This window comes from Schistocerca piceifrons, chromosome 2, assembly GCF_021461385.2.
Source record: "Schistocerca piceifrons isolate TAMUIC-IGC-003096 chromosome 2, iqSchPice1.1, whole genome shotgun sequence".
Lineage (NCBI taxonomy): Eukaryota > Metazoa > Arthropoda > Insecta > Orthoptera > Acrididae > Schistocerca > Schistocerca piceifrons.
In genome coordinates this window covers 256614897-256633271 of record NC_060139.1, presented here as the reverse complement: position 1 = coordinate 256633271, position 18375 = coordinate 256614897, and the positions used below count along the sequence as shown (strand labels likewise).

At 42.0% G+C, this 18375-nt stretch overlaps 1 protein-coding gene across 1 annotated transcript in view; it reads right to left on the bottom strand.

The window, feature by feature from the left end:
- Positions 1-18375, bottom strand: part of LOC124776653 — a 68695-nt gene that overhangs the window by 42375 nt on the left and 7945 nt on the right. The window contains exons 2-3 of the mRNA XM_047251743.1: positions 14813-14971; positions 4143-4321 (exon numbers count right to left, since the gene is read on the bottom strand). Of these exons, the coding sequence (XP_047107699.1) occupies positions 4143-4321; positions 14813-14869 (236 nt within the window). The 5' untranslated portion in view covers positions 14870-14971. The remainder of the gene's footprint in view (positions 1-4142; positions 4322-14812; positions 14972-18375) is intronic.

Sequence of the window (18375 nt, the reverse complement as noted above, 5' to 3'; positions counted from 1 at the left end):
ATGACAATATTAATGTGGTAATAGTAAACTGCAGCAGTGTGTATAGAAAGGTCCCAGAACTGCTCTCACTTAGAAACACCCACAATGCCCACATAGTACTAGGGAAGGAAAGTTGGCTGAAACCAGCTGTAAACAATAATGAAATTCTAAACTCAGATCGGAATGTATACCACAGAGACAGGATGGACAGAGAAGGGAGAGACGTGTTTATAGCGATAAAAAGTGCAATAGTATCAAAGGAAATTGATGGAGATCCAAAATGTGAAATAATTTGGGTGAAGGTCACGGTTAAAGCAGGCTCAAACATAGTAATTGGATGTCTCTATAGGCCCCCTGGCTCAGCAGCTGTTGTGGCGGAATACCTGAAGGAAAATTTGGAAAATATTTCAAGTAGATTTCCCAGCTGTAGACTGGGAGACTCAAACATTTATAACGGGTGGCAGGGACAAAGAACAAAGTGAATTTTTTTTAAGTGCTTTATCTGAAAACTACCTTGAGCAGTTAAACAGAGAAGCGACTCACGGCGATAACATATTAGACCTTCTGGTGACAAACAAACCCGAACTATTTGAAACAGTTAATGCAGAACAGGGAATTAGCAATCATAAAGCAGTTACAGCATCAGTGATTTCAGCCATAAATAGAAATATTAAAAAAGGTAGGAAGATAGGAAGATTTTTCTGTTTAGCAAAAGTGACAAAAAGCAGATTTCAGAGTACTTGGCAGCTCAACACAAAAGTTTTATCTCAAGTACAGATAGTGTTGAGGATCACTGGACAAAGTTAAAAAAAAACATTGTACAATACGCATTAGATGAGTATGTGCCAAGCAAGATCGTAAGAGATGGGAAAGAGCCACCATGGTACAACAACCAAGTTAGAAAACTGCTACAGAAGCAAAGGGAACTTCACAGAAAACATAAACATAGCCAAATCCTTGCAGACAAACAAAAATTACACGAAGTGAAATGTAGTGTGAGGAGGGCTTTGCGAGAGGCGTTCAATGAATTCGAAAGTAAAGTTCTATGTACTGACTTGGCAGAAAATCCTAAGAAAGTTTGGTCTTATGTCAAAGCGGTAGGTGGATCAAAACAAAATGTCCAGACACTGCGACCAAAATGGTACTGAAACAGAGGACGACAGACTAAAGGCCGAAATACTAAATGTCTTTTTCCAAAGCTGTTTCACATGGGAGGACTGCACTGTAGTTCCTTCTCTAGATTGCCGCACAGGTGACAAAATGGTAGATATCGAAATAGGTGACAGGGAGGATAGAAAAACAATTAAAATCACTCAAAAGAGCAAAGGCCACCGGACCAGATGGGATACCAGAGTACGAGAAGGAACTTACCTCCCTTCTTGCAGCGGTGCACCATAGGTCTCTAGAAGAGAGAAGGGACGTCAAACAGATGTGCAGAATTATAGACATATATCTCTAAAGTCGATCAGTTGTAGTATTTTGGAACAAGTATTATGTTTGAGTATATTGACTTTTCTGGAGACTAGAAATCTACTTTGTAGGAATCAGCATGGGTTTCAAAAAAGATGATCGTGTGAAACCCAGCGCACGTTATGCATCCATGAGACGCAGAGGGCCATAGTAGACACGGATTCCAAGGTAGATGCCGGGTTTCTTGACTTCCGCAAGGCGTTCGATATTGTTCCCCCCAGTCGTTTAATGAACAAAGTAAGAGCATATGGACTATGAGACCAACTGTGTGATTGGATTGAAGAGTTCCTAGATAACAAAATGCAGCATGTCACTCCCAATGGAGAGAAGTCTTCTGAAGTAAGAGTGATTTCAGGTGTGCAGCAGGGGAGTGTCGTAGGACCGTTGCTATTCACTATATATATATATATATATATATATATATATATATATATATATATATAAGCGCTGGCAGGTCGATAGACACACAAACAAACACAAACATACACATAAAATTCAAGCTTTCGCAACAAACTGTTGCCTCATCAGGAAAGAGGGATATTTTTTTTTTTTTTTTTTTTTTTTTGAGGGAATGTAAATAAAACTTAATGGGGTCATTGTGGGGGTGTTGTGAGGGTGACATGGTATTAGAAGGTGGAAAGTGTAACACGAGGTGAAATGAAAATGAAAATAAAAATATATGGGGAGAGATAAAGGTGAACCGGAAAGAAACTGGAGATCTGGAATGAGAAAAGGCGAAAAGGTGTTGGTTACAGCTGGGCTATGTTGGACTTGGGTTGGTAGACAACGATGTGCATAAAGGTTAGGTGGTTGTGTTGCCGCCAAAACACGTTAAAGGACGGAGAAATTCGGGAAAATTTCGAAAAAACTGCGTGTAGTATATTAAAAGGAGTGGTATTGTGGTGGCAGATTATGAAAATGAGGCTAACAATTGTCTGATGAAGAAATAATGGCGTTAAAACCCGTGGGAAGCGGCTAAAAATGATCAGTGATGTGGGAAAAACGGAAATGGAAATAAAGCGAAAGTTATTAGAACTGGCCGAAATGGTTGTTTAAAAGGTGAAAGGAGCTGTTTGTGAACTAGAAACGGTGGATATTATAGCGGCGGTAGTGCTGAAAGCGGCAAAAAAATATTTTTTTGGTTATGGTTTGGAAGTGGGTTACGTATTATTGAGTATATATATAGGCGGGATAAAATAGTATAGCAGATTACGGTAAAAAGGAGAAGGTGAATACAAAGTGAAACTACTGGCAAAAACAGAAAGAGGAAAATAAGACGACAGAAAAGATTTCGAAATGCAACAGTGACAATAACAAACGTAATTGTTGGATTCAAATTAATGATATCAATATAATGGAAGAAAACATTCCACGGGGGAAAAATTATATATAAAAACAAAGATGAGGTGACTTACCGAACAAAAGCGCTGGCAGGTCGATAGACACACAAACAAACACAAACATACACACAAAATTCAAGCTTTCGCAACAAACTGTTGCCTCTTTCCTGATGAGGCAACAGTTTGTTGCGAAAGCTTGAATTTTGTGTGTATGTTTGTGTTTGTTTGTGTGTCTATCGACCTGCCAGCGCTTTTGTTCGGTAAGTCACCTCATCTTTGTTTTTTTTTATATATATATATATATATATATATATATATATGACCCTGTGGATAACATCAGAAGTTCACTGAGGCTTTTTGTGGATGATGCTGTAGTATATCAAGAGGTTGTAACAATGGAAAATCGCACTAAAATGCAGGAGGATCTGCAACGAATTGACTCATGATGCAGGGAATGGCAATTGAATCTCAATGTATGCAAGTGTAATGTGCTGCGAATACGTAGAAAGAAAGATCCTTTATCATTTAGCTACAATATAGCAGGTCAGCAACAGGAAGCAGTTAATTCCATAAATTATCTGGGAGTAGGCATTAGGAGTGATTTAAAATGGAACGACCATATAAAATTAATAGTCAGTAAAGCAGATGCCAGACAGAGATTCACTGGAAGAATCCTAAGGAAATACAGTCCGAAAACAGAGGAAGTAGGGTACAGTACACTTGTTTGCCCACCGTTTGAATACTGCTGACCGGTGTGGGATCCGTACCAGATAGGGTTGATAGAAGAGAGAGAGAAGATCCAATGGAGAGCAGTGCGCTTCGTTACAGGATCATTTAGTAATCACGAAGGCATTATGGAGATGGTAGATAAACTCCAGTGGAAGACTCTGCAAGAGAGATGCTCAGTAGCTCAATACGGGCTTTTGTTGAAGTTTTGAGAACATACCTTCACCGAGGAGTCAAGCAGTATATTGCTTCCACCTGCGTATATCCCAAGAAGAGACCATGAGGATAAAATCAGAGAGGTTAGAGCCCACACAGAGGCATACTGACAATCTTTCTTTCCACAAACAATACGAGACTAGAATAGAAGGTACCCACTGCCACACACCATCAGGTGACTTGCAGAGTATGGATGTGGATGTAGATGTAGTTTGTTTCATGTTCCGTGGATCACTATGCATGACATATGGTAATGATGTGGAAGGGGTCATTTTACATTCAAACCACAAATTATCTGTAAATAAAGCTACATGCTGAACACTTTTTTAAAAAACAAAATGTACAGATGAAAACTACATGAAAGGTATTCACTACAATTTACTTGCAATAAAAAAGGGAAAAACTTATTACACTTCTTCGTGGTCAATCTCTGTTGGGCATGCCTCCTTGTCAACATCCTTGGGTTGTTCTGATGGTCTTGTGGCTGGGGATGATGCATCACAGCTGGGAGGTTCTGTCTTTACACGTGCCAGTGCTAGTGATGGTAGTCGGAACCTGCCATTGCCATCTGGTGATGAACTCCAAGATACCTGGCAGGGGAACAATAATAATAATAATAATAATAATAGTGTTGATGAGACAATATTCAGCAATTAAGTGAAGCTTTACTTTAAATACTGGTATCATAAGATATTTATGCATTAAAGTTTGAGCCTAGTTCCACAATATATGTAATGGGGTCATCCCACGCCGAGTGGACCAAATGTTCCCACTTTACCATCTCAAACTAAAATGAAATTTTGCATACACTCATGACATGCGCAATTTCAGAGAGAGCGCGTCCATACAGTTCCCAGATGTGCTTATACTGGCACGTAGTTATGCCAACATTCCCAGGTTTTCCAAGTAGGAGATGCAAACCTTTCTTTCCTGGCTTTTGCCATGCATGTATCAGTTGTTGTGCCAACTTGCACTTCAGGCAAGAACCACCAGTTTATCATTTGATGAAATGTGCAAGCTTCTCTCAACTGATTACTGTGACAGAACACATGTCACTGTGACACATGTAGAATTTTACCGCTGTCAGAAATGCCCAAAACAATCTTACAAAGCCCGGGCTGTGAATTACACAGTTGAGCCTTCGTTGTAAATTTGCCACAAGTACCACTCACAAATCCTATGCTGACCACATGGTGCATGGTGATATTATTTGTCTGGCTCCGGATAGGGAAGTTGGCAAAAAAGCACTTCAAAGTGAGAATCCGAAGCTTACAGCCATGCTCTATATAGAACAGTCCTTTGAAATGTCACGGGTCACAGGTGACCAGATTGCTGCTTGAGGGGAAGTATCAGACTGCTGTGTGAGGGGAGTGTTGCTCAATCAACTCGTGTTGGGCATGCTGCAACTGTTCAGGATGACGGGTAAGCCATTGCAGCAGTACAACCTTACAACCTTCATCGCAGCACTGCATGGAGCAGCGTCGGTTATGGCCACGGCAGCAACAGGCCGCGTCACAACAACGGCCACATGTTCCCCTTCTTTCTTGCCCGTACTGCTTTGTCCGACACGAGTGTGCTGGGTGCCCTACTCGTTGGGTAGATTGCAACAAATGTTGAAACAAAGGCCACATTGCATCGGTGTGCAAACTCCTCTTCAAATGTGGTGCGCACTGTCGATGTGCATAAACTATATCTCTATAATGACTGTTTCCCTAAACACATTGTTTATCGACTTGCATGTGTTTAATAAACTGCTAAAAATGCAAGTGGATACAGGAACTGCAGTGACTTCAGTAAACAAATAAACATACATGGACTTGCGTGCCTCTCCCCTCGTACAGGTTTCACGGATGTCGGTTTGCTCCAATTAACAGCAGAATCTGGTCCTAGATCAGTTATCCACTCCTGTCTCTTACAAATTTGTTGTTCGCTCTCTCACCTGCCTTGTTGAGGATTCATTCTCATACCGCAGACCTGTTCTGGTTAGAAGCATTTCCTTTCAGTTTCTCCATTGTCATGAGGTAAATTTAGTGTCAGATTAAGTTCCATATCAGCAGCTGGAAATCCTCTGCTCTGAGCTTTGTCTCCGTTTTCCCCTGGGCTCAATTGTGGTACTGGTTTTCAGGCCCACATTACCATGAAAGAGTTTGCCTGCCCTCATTTGTTTCAGGCGTGGCAGGGGCCTGTCGCGTTGTGTCGCTCTGTCAACGCCAAATTAGACGGTTTGGGCATCACTCAACGTCACTCGACCTATTTCTTCCAGGTAATGGGCTACACAACTAGTCATCGTTAAGAAGATAATGGGTAAGCTTCGCCTCCGTAGCAACTTTAGTGGCACAATTAATGCACTGTCCATGACAGATACATACCATTTGACCTGCCCTGATGAGTTGCCCGCAAAATTGCCAGGCAGCCACTACTTTTCCAAGATTGATTTGTCAGAAGCATACACTTCCCTCTGATAAGGCTACTGAGCATCTTCTCATTGTCAATATACCTTTCTGCCTGTACCAATATCAACGCTTGCCTTTTAACGTCACTACGTGCTAGCAATTTTTCAGCATTTTTTAGAATAGCTTACAGGCTCTGTACCCAGCTGCATCAATTACCTCGATGATATCATCACTTCAGGTATTTCCACCAAAGACCACCTTAGCAATCTCTGATCGTTGTTTTCTGCTTTGCAGTCTGTGGGTCTAAAGTGCAGTTTATCCAAATCTCGCCATTTGAGTACCTATGTTTTGAGGTTCCTCATACAGGGGTCAAGCCGTTGCATGGCCATACTGATGCAACCGCAGCTTTGCCGCAGCTGGCCTCGATTAAGGAACTGCAGGCGTTTCTAGGTAAAGATGCATCCACTGTTGCTCAGCCTCTGCATGTGCTTTTGCGTAAAACTGTGCCTTTTTCTGGTCCCCAGCTTGTGACTGAGCGTTTGCTTTGCTTAAGACTAAGCTTCAATCTGCATTGCGTCTGGCCACTTTTCCGCCAGGTCGCCATCTAGAGTTGGCTACAGATACCTCTCACACAGTGTTGGCGCATAAATACATGGATGGGTTTGAACAACCCATTGCTTACGCTTCTAAGACAAACTCCTGCTCAACAGTGGTATTCTCAGATTGAAAAGGAGTCTTTAGCAATAGTGTTTGCCCTCAAGAAATTTCACATCTTCTTATGTGATTCTAAGTTCCATGTAATCACGGACCACAAGCCATTTGTTGCCCTTTTTAACCCTTCAGATTCCGTGCCAGACAAGGCAGCACATCATTTGTGGCGATGGGCTCTCTCTCTTCCTCTCCTGTTATCATTACCAGATCTATTACCAGTCGATGGCACAACATGGCAAAACTGATGCCTTATCTCGCTTTTTCGGGATGGACGCAGGGTTCAATCAGGATGAGTTACTTTGTTTCTATTTAGATACTGAGAACCAGAATGCGGTCAATGGTTTTCCCCATCACTAATGCCATGATAGCGTCAACCGTCACCATGGATTCTGTACTTAGTTGAGTCCTCTAATTTGTGCAACATGGTTGGCCAGAGAAACCCCTCAGCCATGTCTCTGATCCTTTCATAATTACTTCTTCCTCCAGCACCGCCTTTCTGTGTTTGATGGGGTTCTTTTGTTAGCTATGGAGGACACTGCTCCACGAGTTTGCGATTCCTGCTTCCTGATGCTGTAATGTACTGCGGCTTCTGCACGTCAGTCGTTGGGGGACCTCTCGCACTAAAGATTTGTCCCGCCAGCATGTATGTTGGCTGGGCACAGCTGGGGACACTACGCAGCTTATCGTCACTTGCACTAACTGTCTTCAGCAACAGAAGCCCCTGTGGGCATCTTTTGCCCCTGGCCAAGACCACAGCACTATGGGAGCTTCTACATGTTGATTTTGCTGGGCCCTTTCTAAATCAGTATTGGCTCATTGTAGTGGATGCTTATTCCACATTTCCCTACATGGTGTGTTGTCCATCCATGTCTGCAGTGGCCACTACTTTGGTCCTGTCCAAGATTTTTGCAATTGAGGGACTTCTGTATACGTGGTTACTGATAATGGCTTCCAAGTTTGTTTCTCAAGAATTTGCATCTTTTTATCAGGTTAATGGTTTTTGTCATCTCACAACTCCCCTGTTTCATCTTCAATCTCATGGTAAGACTAAATGCATGGTACAGACGTCTAAAACTCAGATGCCGAAGTTTGTACCTGGTAGGTCCCCTGAAGCTGCTTTGGACAATTTTTTGAGTTTGTAGTGTTTCACTGCAGTGGGAAACAAAAGCAGTGGGGAATACGACCCCGGTAGAGCTGCAACATGGATGCTAACCATGGACCCTCCTTCACCAGCTGAACCTGACTGCGTCAGCTAGCGTCACCTACTCCATGACAGTTTCAGCTGTGTGCACCTGTCTGGGCTCGTGGCTTTGGCTGTCGAGCAAACTGGCTCCCTGCCATCATCGACAGTCGCCCGCACCTGTGTGCTGTTTGCACTCCTGATGGGCAGACGTCTTGTCACTTTGACCAGCTGCATCTGTGCACGGTGGACCCTGTTCTGGATGGTACATTGCCTCTCCCGCTGCTGCTAATGCCTGTTCCTGTGTCGCAAATGGTCTGGTTCACACCACAGAAGGGGTTGCTGCCTGGCAGATTGTTGTCTGGGGCTCCTGCCTCTGCCTCCTCTCCTTGACTACTGTCACCAGTGCAGCCCCTGCTGCACCTGTCGCCACAACAGCCACCTCCACTGCTGAGTCCTGCGCAGCTGTCATCTGACACCCCCGCTGATGCCTCCCGCATCGACTGCTGACCTCAACAAGGACATCACTATGGAGTTGTCAAACCTGGTCCTACCCTAAGGCCTCTCACAAGAGGGGGGCGGGGGCAGGGGGGGGGGGGGGGGAGAGGAATAAGCACGCCAACCCGCCCCCTCATTACTTCTGCCCCTACTCGCCAGTGTGTGCCCGCTACATGATGCAGAAGCCACCGTCGTCGGGTGATGAAATGGATGTCAGCACAATCATTGGTGTTTTCCCTCACTCGTAATTTCAGTGGCTTGCAAGATCAGTGTTTTCTTTTTTTCATGGTATCAGTGCTTTTTTTTCGGAGTGTCATGTTTTTTACATACATATGTAGTTTTCACACCCCCTAAGAAAGGAGTGGTGATGTATCTTCACTCGCGTCTCTACAGTTCACAGATTCACTTATAGGGGCCACCTGAGTCAGCCCCCTGATGTGCTCTTGTGAGCCACCAAAGATGTGGTGGTGGTGGTGGTGGTGTGTTGGGGCTTATGGGCGCTCAACATCGAGGTCATCAGCGCCCTGACACACATTAAAAGGAACGAATGTGGACAGACCTAAGAAAACTAAAGCACACTCAAAGAAAGCAGGAAAAGAAGGAAAATGCTACATAAGAAAGTAAAACCTAAGGAAAGGGGAAACATAGCAACAAGAATGCCGTCACAGGAAAATGTTATTGGCTGGCCACTTACATAAAATATGGGCGAGCTTGTCACATAGTGAGCAAATTAAAATCCTCTCCCTAAAATCTTTGTAAAAACATTTGACAGGGCACAGAACTTTAAAACTTTAACCACATTCGTCCGAGTGTTGCCTAAAAGAGATGGCAGGTCCGCTGGCAAGTCAGCCGCGACCCGCTGATCAGAAAATAAAACGCAATCCAATAAAACGTGGCGCACAGTGACCTGGACGCAACAAGCACCACACACTGGAGGGTCCTCTCACCGGAGCAGGAAGCCATGCGTCATAGGGCTGTGGCCTATTCGAAGCCGAGTGAGAAAAACCTCATCTCGTCGATGAGGCTGAAAGGAAGTACACCACACATGCGTTGTGGGCTTGACTATACGGAGCTTATTGTCAGTCACTTCCAGCCACTCATCCTCCCACCGACATATGACCCATGAGCTCAACAGCGAGGTGAGTGCGTGCAAGGGGATAGCACACTGAGATACTTGTGGGGCAAGACACGCCTCCTTGGCTGCGAGATCTGCCCTTTCATTCCCAGCAATGCCGACATGCCCCAGAACCAAGCAGAAAGCTACAACCTTCCCCAGTCGCTGTAGTTGGAGGAGGGCATCCTGGATGGTCTGGACAATTTTGTCTGCCGGATACAAACGTTGCAATGAGTGAAGGGCACTGAGTGAATCGGAACAGACAAGAAATTTAGGAGAGGAAGAATGTCTCATGTGCTCCAGTGCCCGCAAGATCGCAAACAATTCTGCATCAAAGACAGTAAAAGTCTGAGGCAGTCGGACCTTGAGGACACGATATGGAGAAACAACTGAGCAACCAACAGAATCCCCTTGTTTCGACCCATCCGTAAAAACAGCTACATAGTCATGGTGCTCAGATAAAATGGCAGAAAATGCTGCATTAAAAACGATGGCAGGAGTGCAATCTCTCTTGTACTGCAATAAATCTAAAATCACTCCGGGCCTCTTCAGTAACCAGGGTGGCAGGCGGTTAAAACCTTGGATTTGGGGTTGTACAGACTCCACACCGAGGGACTCTAGTACACGTTGCACATGGATCCCAAATGGCAACATAGCCCGGGGACAGCGGGAAAAAAGGCGGTCCAGAGGTGGATGGGCAACAAGACGGTGAGCAGGCAAGCTGGGAGCTGCAAGAAACTTACAAGCCCGGCGCACCAGCAGGAGCTGCTGCCAGATGGTAAGTGGCAGTTCGCCAGACTCAGCACAGAGGCTGGGTACGGGACTGGTCCGATAAGCACCTTTGGCCAGTCGGATCCCAGCATGGTGAACAGCGTCAAGGATCTGCAAATAAGATGGCCTCGCTGACCCATATACTGTGCACCCATAGTCCAGCCGTGAACACACAAAAACTCCATAAAACTGAAGGAAATGCACCCTGTCCGCGCCCCAAGACCTGTGGCTGAGGCACTTGAGAATGTTCAGTGCCTTCAGTGTTCTGGCTTTCAAGTCACGTAGGTGTGGCAGCCATGAGAACCTGGAGTCAAAAATTAGGCCCAGAAACCGCACTGTGTCTCTAAAATGTAGGGCAGTATCCCCCATATGCAAGGCAGGCAAAGTAAAAAGATGACGAGAACGATTAAAATGAACACAAACACACTTATCGGCAGAAAACCGAAAACCCGACTTTGCAGCCCACTCCTCTAACTGCCACACTGTTAGCTGCAACTGATGGCTCACGGTTGCAACACTGGAGGAGGAACAGAAAACAGCAAAGTCGTCCACAAATAAGGAGCACTGTACTGGACTCCTCACTGTAGACGTTATACTGTTGATGGCTATGGCAAAGAGGGTAACGCTTAAAACACTGCCCTGGGGGACACCGTTCTCTTGCTCAAAGCGATCAGACAGTGTGTTACTGCCAAAGAAACAGCATTATTTAAGTGCTCACAAATGAGTGTTCAGTCTATTCCTTATGCTGTATTGCTCTTGTCCAGTCAATGTGTTCAGTGCTATGCACAACCTGTATCTTAGGTGTTGTTCTATGAAGTACTATGTTTCATAAATTTTGTTTGTTCTCGCTATGAGGAAATTAAATTTAAGTGTTATTAAGAGCGAAACAAAGCAGAGGTACACTGAAGTGTCGGGCAGCAAAAATGAAGCATAGTGACAATGCTTACTCATCAGGTTACCTTCCATTAGGAAAGTGGGTGCACTCAGCAACTGTTATGTATTTATAAATGATAGAGTGCAGCAATCCATTGTCCTTTTTTGTTTGCAGGTTTTATTACGCAAATTCGGATTTCAACTGGAGCCTAGCCATTATCAATACACTATTTTTTAATCTAGGTGCGTGTTAGTTCCCTGTTGCTAGCGCCTAGCCATTATCAATGCTCTATTTTTTTATCTCGATGCATGTTAGCTCGCTGTTCCCAACAGGGAACTAACTAACACACATTGGGACTAGGAAACAGTGCATTGATAATGGCTAGGCACTAGCTGAAATCTGGATTTGCGTAATAAAACGTGCAAAAAGGATGACTGATTGCTGCACTCTATCATTTATAAATATTTATTTACTTTGTTACAGTCAGGGCATGACTCGATATTATTACAAATTTTCTTTCAGACAATGTGATTTTCAAATTTGCCTGACAGCAAAATGAAAAGTTCGTGGACTAGCAGTGACAGGATGTATGCGTCACAAAACAATTGGTTTTTTCAATATAGTCTCATTTTAGGTCAAATTTATTACACCTTTTGCAGAGAGTGAAGTCCATACATGAAGTGCAGATCTAGAGAGTAAGCAAAATATCTGTCTATGCCTGCCATAACTTCTCTCACTGAACTCAAAATGTTAGCCAAAATTACTGTATTTTATGGACTATATGATGCATTTAATTTTTAAGCAATTTTTTAAACAATAACATTATCATCATTTTTATTATTAGATTGCAAAGCCGGACTAAAAAAGAGCTTTTAGTTTATAAAACCGAACTGACCTTTAAAATCCCTTAAAATCATCATACTCAGTTTTGGCCATTTTCCATTCAGTCCTCTCTTTGCGCATTTAGTCTTCATTTTTTTCAGTTCTTCTTCACTAGCCTGCAAATCGCATATGGTTTTTCTGTTGGTGGACGGCCAAAATGCCACTCAGCTGCTCTGTTTCCACATTCTTCTGCATATGGTATTATTTTCAAATTTTATCCCGCATCATATGAATACTTTTTTTTATTTTTTCCCATTATGAAACTAACTACTACAAAGATATGGTGCTGTTAATGCTAACACAAATCACTTTCAACTGAAGTTCACTGGCAGCATAGACTGCAATGACGCATCAAAGGCTGGGCAGTGTTCTGGGTTTGTGTTGGCAGGGTGGGAGGGAGACAGTGTTAGCAAGCTTGTGAATTCCCAAAACTCTTGTTCGTCACATTGGTACACCGCTACTGCCAGTTGAATCCAATGTTGCCAGGTAGAGATAGGTTCTCCGCGGCATCAAATATATGGCCATTTTTAAGACTGGCAGGAATTTTAAATCAAACATTGGACATTTTTATATTATTTTAAAGTATAAGATGCATCTGAATTTTGGAGGCGATTTTTTGAAGACAAAAGAGCATCTTAGTCCATAAAATACTGTGATTTAAAAAAGTTTAGTCACACAATGCAAAATGTGAGGTGGAATACAACAATATGGAAAGGGTATATTGCTATCCACAACATAGGATAGACACTGAGTGGCAGACAGGCACATTAAATAAAGACAACTTGTATCGTCAGCTCTTAAGCAGGACTTCCAAAGTTTTAAGAAGGTGGTGTTCCACAGCTCTTCAATAAGTGAAGATTGGCACAATTTACCGCCAAGAGCTACTGACAGAGGTTCTGTAATGAACAACCCTCTTTGGTCCGCAGACCTTCATTGGATTCAGCTTCTAGCCAACATTCGGAATGTTAAGGCTGACTATTAATATAACATGAATGAGTGCACTGTTTCACACATTTTTATGACTGATGACATAATTTTTTACTATTTGACAACAGTGAGAAATTCATGAATTTTATTAACTGATGCTATTGATTTTATTGCCTAGTATGAAGATATAAAAGCTTTTATGAATCTGATGATGATCTGTGGACTGAAATTGGTTCTTTAACAAAGAAATTTTATCGGCAGCTCTTGGCAGTAAATCATGACTTTAAAATTCTTTCAATGTGCCTCTCCGTCACTCAACACCTCCTCTACATGGTTGTTAATTTTTTTTTGCTTGGGAAACTGATTGCAGCCAGACAGTGTCAAATCTGATAAGAATGATTGTTACAAGAATTCTTATTTCAAATCCTTATTTCCCAGTGCCAAAGACCCTTTGTGGGAATGTGCACTGTCCTCATAAAAATGACTTTTCACCCTTCTTTTGCAATGCTGGCCGCTTGTCAAAAACTTTACTATTCAGTTGGTCCAGAAGACATGCACAGCATTTGTCAGTATTTGCCTTAGTCATCACATGATACCAATTACCCGAATCCCTACCACCGTCAAAAAAAACACTGGCAATAACCTTTTCAGTACACGAAATAAACTTCACGTTTTTTGTTGCTGGACCAATGTTTTCCAACAACTGTTTTTATTCCTATTTCATTTCGAATATGGCACAATGAACACATGTCACACCTACAGCAATAAACTATGCACAAAATCAGTTTAATTCTCTTTGAAGATTGAAACTTTGCTGAAAGTTCATTTTCGCACTTGCTTTTGGTCACCATTCAACCAAGTTGGCACTCGAAACTTCCTGTCAGATTAAAACTGTGTGCTGGACCGAGACTCAAACTCGGGACCTTTGCCTTTCGCGGGCAAGTGCTCTACCAACTGAGCTACCCAAGCACGACTCACGCTTCGTCCTCACAGCTTTACTTCTGCCAGTACCTCGTCTCCTACCTTCCAAACTTCATAGAAGCTCTCGCAGGAGAGCTTCTGTAAAGACTGGAAGGTAAGAGACGAGGTATTGGCAGAAGTAAAGCTGTGAGGACGAAGCGTGAGTCGTGCTTGGGTAGCTCAGTTGGTAGAGCACCTGCCCGCGAAAGGCAAAGGTCCCGAGTTCGAATTTCGGTCCAGCACACAGTTTTAGTCTGCCGGGAAGTTTCATATCAACACACACTCCGCTGCAGAGTGAAAATCTCATTCTGGAAGTTGGCACTCATTTTGCAAAAACTTTCGCTTAGTTGATGCTTCATGTAAAATATATTGTACACTTTTTTTCTGACATGGCTATGAGATCTGCTATTTCATACACCTTTAACACAGATAATCTGACGCCATATTGACACTTTCTCCACAACAATTTCCTTTGTGGTTTTTAATTTAGAATGTCCTTTAGGTGGATCATATTCAGGAGAAATACAACCACATTTTTATTCAGTCACACATTCCTTAAACGTCTGAAGGTGGGAGTGGACTCGCTCTAAACCTTTATCAATTTTAGACAGATTTCCATCGGCAATTAAGTATCCAAAACAACAAATTTTATAACAACACAGTATTTCAGAATACCCATTTAACAAAACACAAGGCATCTATACCATTTTGAGAACTTTTCACCTTACCCTCGCATTGCTTTATACAACAAACTACATAACTTGATCTTACTCTATCTATTTCAGACAAAAGGTGTGTATCCCATAACTGTCTGTAATCTTGCTGCATCTTATCACATTTCAGTGCTGATGATCTGAATTCATTGAACAGTTCCACTTTGTAAAGGCACTCTCCACAAATAAGCTGTGACAATCCGTTGCCAGGGTGGATCTGAAAAACAGAAAATGCTAACTGTATTACTGGAGCTTGCAGCAATTTATTTTTCAGCATGGACAATGTGTATTAAAACTACCTGCTGAGGAAAAGCTAGAGAACACACGAAGAAAACTTATTAAAGCTGAGATCAGTGTAAATATATAATTTTGTTAGATGCAAGTGGGATATGTCCCTACACCACGTTTCACACTCCCCTTTCCCTTAATATATAACACAAACAAAACACAGCACAATACCACAGTGCACTGAACAAGTGCTCACCTCAGTCATCAAGAAACAGGTACATATTAGAACAGGTCAGAAGAAAACAATGGCTACCCATCTCCCCTACAAATTTGCCAAGGAAGATAAAATGTGATCCTCATATTGCCCACAACACACTGATTCCATGTGCGCACCACATCACTGACCCCAGTAAATACATCAAGCCACAAGTCTTTATTTGCAACAGTTGTTACAGTAGCAAAATACATAGAAAATACCACATGTGGATTTTTAATTATACAGTTCACTTGTATAACTTGTAATTAGTAGTTCTGGTGCAGCAATGGAAGAATTTCTTGTCCATTAAAATGTTAGTGAAAGCTTCTCTGACTTGTTTTGATCATTCTGCATCTAAACTTCAGCTAGTGTTTTGCAGGGTAAGCAACTGAGCTGCTACACACCATATCGCTGAATGCCATGTTCAGTATGAACGCACAGTTCTGATGTGTCTTGTACAAGTATACTGCATTATAGTATCGAGCCATTTATTCGCCTTGCACTTCGCGCAATATAGTAACACAATATTATTGAGTCAATAATAATGAGCATGTGAAGGCTGCTTTAGCTAATGTACCGGAAAACTCAATATTTTGTAGAATACTCTTCATTGATCATATTATTTTGACTCAACAAACTGCAAATATAAATCATGTCAGCACTAAAACAAATTATATCCCTTAATGAAATGATTTAGGCATAAAGAGTGTCATTTTAAATCATGTGTCCACTAATTACTGCTGATTACAATTACTTTGGAACTATTTTCGCAAGATATGTGAGTTAGAAATTTACAATTCTTATCAGCCATTGTCAATATTTTTAACTAGATATTTCATACAAAGAAAGTAAAAGTACAAAACTATTACAGATCTGTCAGAAATCAAAATGTATAGAGACAACTTCAATGCTGATGCTCTTGTGTCTGATCAGATTAAACAAATTAATGAATAAATTACAAGGATATGTATAAAATGGCTGGTCAATTCCTACCTTCAGGAGGCGAATTTGCAGTATGCCAAGAGATAGTCACTATCACTATATAACAGAGAAAAGTGCACTAATCTTACATTTTGGGGTAACTTGGCAGTTACATACACAAATTTTAGCAAAGTTGTGAGCTGCAGGTTGCAACAGTTAAGTATAGGTGACAGATCACAGCGTTTGAAAATAGAAAAATTCACGAAATCCAGCAAATCATAGCTTTGGTATGAATATCTTCCAACTTTACACAGTGGAAAAAAGCATTTAGACTACCCCAAATTTTCTGGAGCAATCTGACATTACAGCAACAGATCGAAAGAAGAGTTAAGAAACTGAAGACTTTCTTACTGCTGGGTAATAAAAGGGTGACGCAAAAAGAGTGCATGGATTTCAAACTAGTATAATTAGCTCTATTTTGATCGCTTACAAAATGTTCTCATATCACTACAGTTCGTAATGTACCCAATTTATTAACTGTTACTTTTTAACATTTTAAAAATAACGCCAGGCAGATAGTGGCCTTGTTCGTGAACACACATTAAAAGTTTAAACAGCAGCAATTTCCTGACTTATTGCAACTTTCAGGTCACTGAGTGTAAGAGGTTTGTTATGATACACTTCACTTTTTAGGTAACCCCATAAGAAGAAGTCAAAAACAAACAAGTCTAGTGAGCGTGCTCGACAGTGGACATCGCTGAAATGTGAGATTGTGTGTTGGGGAAACATTTGAAGACCTAACATCCTAAATGTGGTAATGACCAAAGGCAATGTTTTGAGATACAACAAAAACAGTATTGTACGACACAACAGTGCAGTACCGGCATTATTCTGATGACATTGCACTGATACAACTACAGCCATTACTAAATACATCAGATGAGTTTGCAATTGCGAATAATTACTACCACCAGCTGTAGAATGGAATGAAGACAATGAAAATCTGTGCCGGACAGGGACTCGAACCTGGATTTCCCACTTATCGTGAGCGGTCGCCTTACCATTTGGGTATCGAAGCACGACTCACGGCCAGACCCAAACTTCCATATGTCATCAACCATACGTCTACGATCTTACTCGCACATCCGTTATGTATATTCCCTTATAGATCAGACGTTGTGTTTGAAAGTCACATGCGTAGTATCGGCAGATAAATACACTATTGCAGTGCCAGTGCCATTCTGATGACAATGCACCGTGGTGACTACAGCCATTACTAAACACATCAGATGAATTCACAATTGTGAATAATGACTACCATCCGCAGTAGAACGGAATGAGAACCCGAATTTCCCACTTATCATTCGCAGTCGCCTTACCGTTTGGCTATCTGTGCATGACTCACGGCCAGACACAGACTTCCACGTGTTGTCAACCATGCGTCTATGATCTGTACTCGTACATCCATTATGTGTATTCCCATACAGATCAGATGTTGTGTTGGAAAGTCACATGCTCGGGTTCAAGTCCCAGCCCAGCACAAATTTTCACTGTCGTCATTCCATTCTACAGCTGGTGGTAGTCATTATTCTCAATTGTAAATTCTTCTGATGTGTTTAGTAATGGCTGTGGTCGCCGCAGTGTATCGTCAACAGAACACCACCAGCACTGCAATATTTTATGTATCTGCCAATACCGGGCGACTTTCAAACACAACATCTGATCTGTACAGGAATACACATAATGGATGAGCGAGTACAGATCATAGACATTTGGTTTACGACATATGGAAGTTTGGGTCTGGCCTCGAGTTGTGCACGGATAGCCAAATGGCAGGGAGAGCACTGTCGAAAAGCGGGAAATCTGGGTTCGAGTCCCAGTCCAGCACAAATTTCCATTGTAATCATTCCATTCTACAGCTGATGGATTATTCGCAATTGCGAATTCATCTGATGTTTATCGTACGACATACGAAATTAGAACACACATTTTACTGTATTAATACATTTATTAATGTCCAGGAAATATTAACTATATCGCAAGTCCAGAGAAAAATACACTGAATTGTCCAGAAAAAGAAAATTAAAAACTTGGGAGCAGAAGATGTCTTAACACATGATCTTATTCAGACTAAATGTGCTAAGTCCAACAGAGACAATGATTGACAAAACATACCTAAATATAGGAGATTTAAACAACATGCAACAAATATCTTC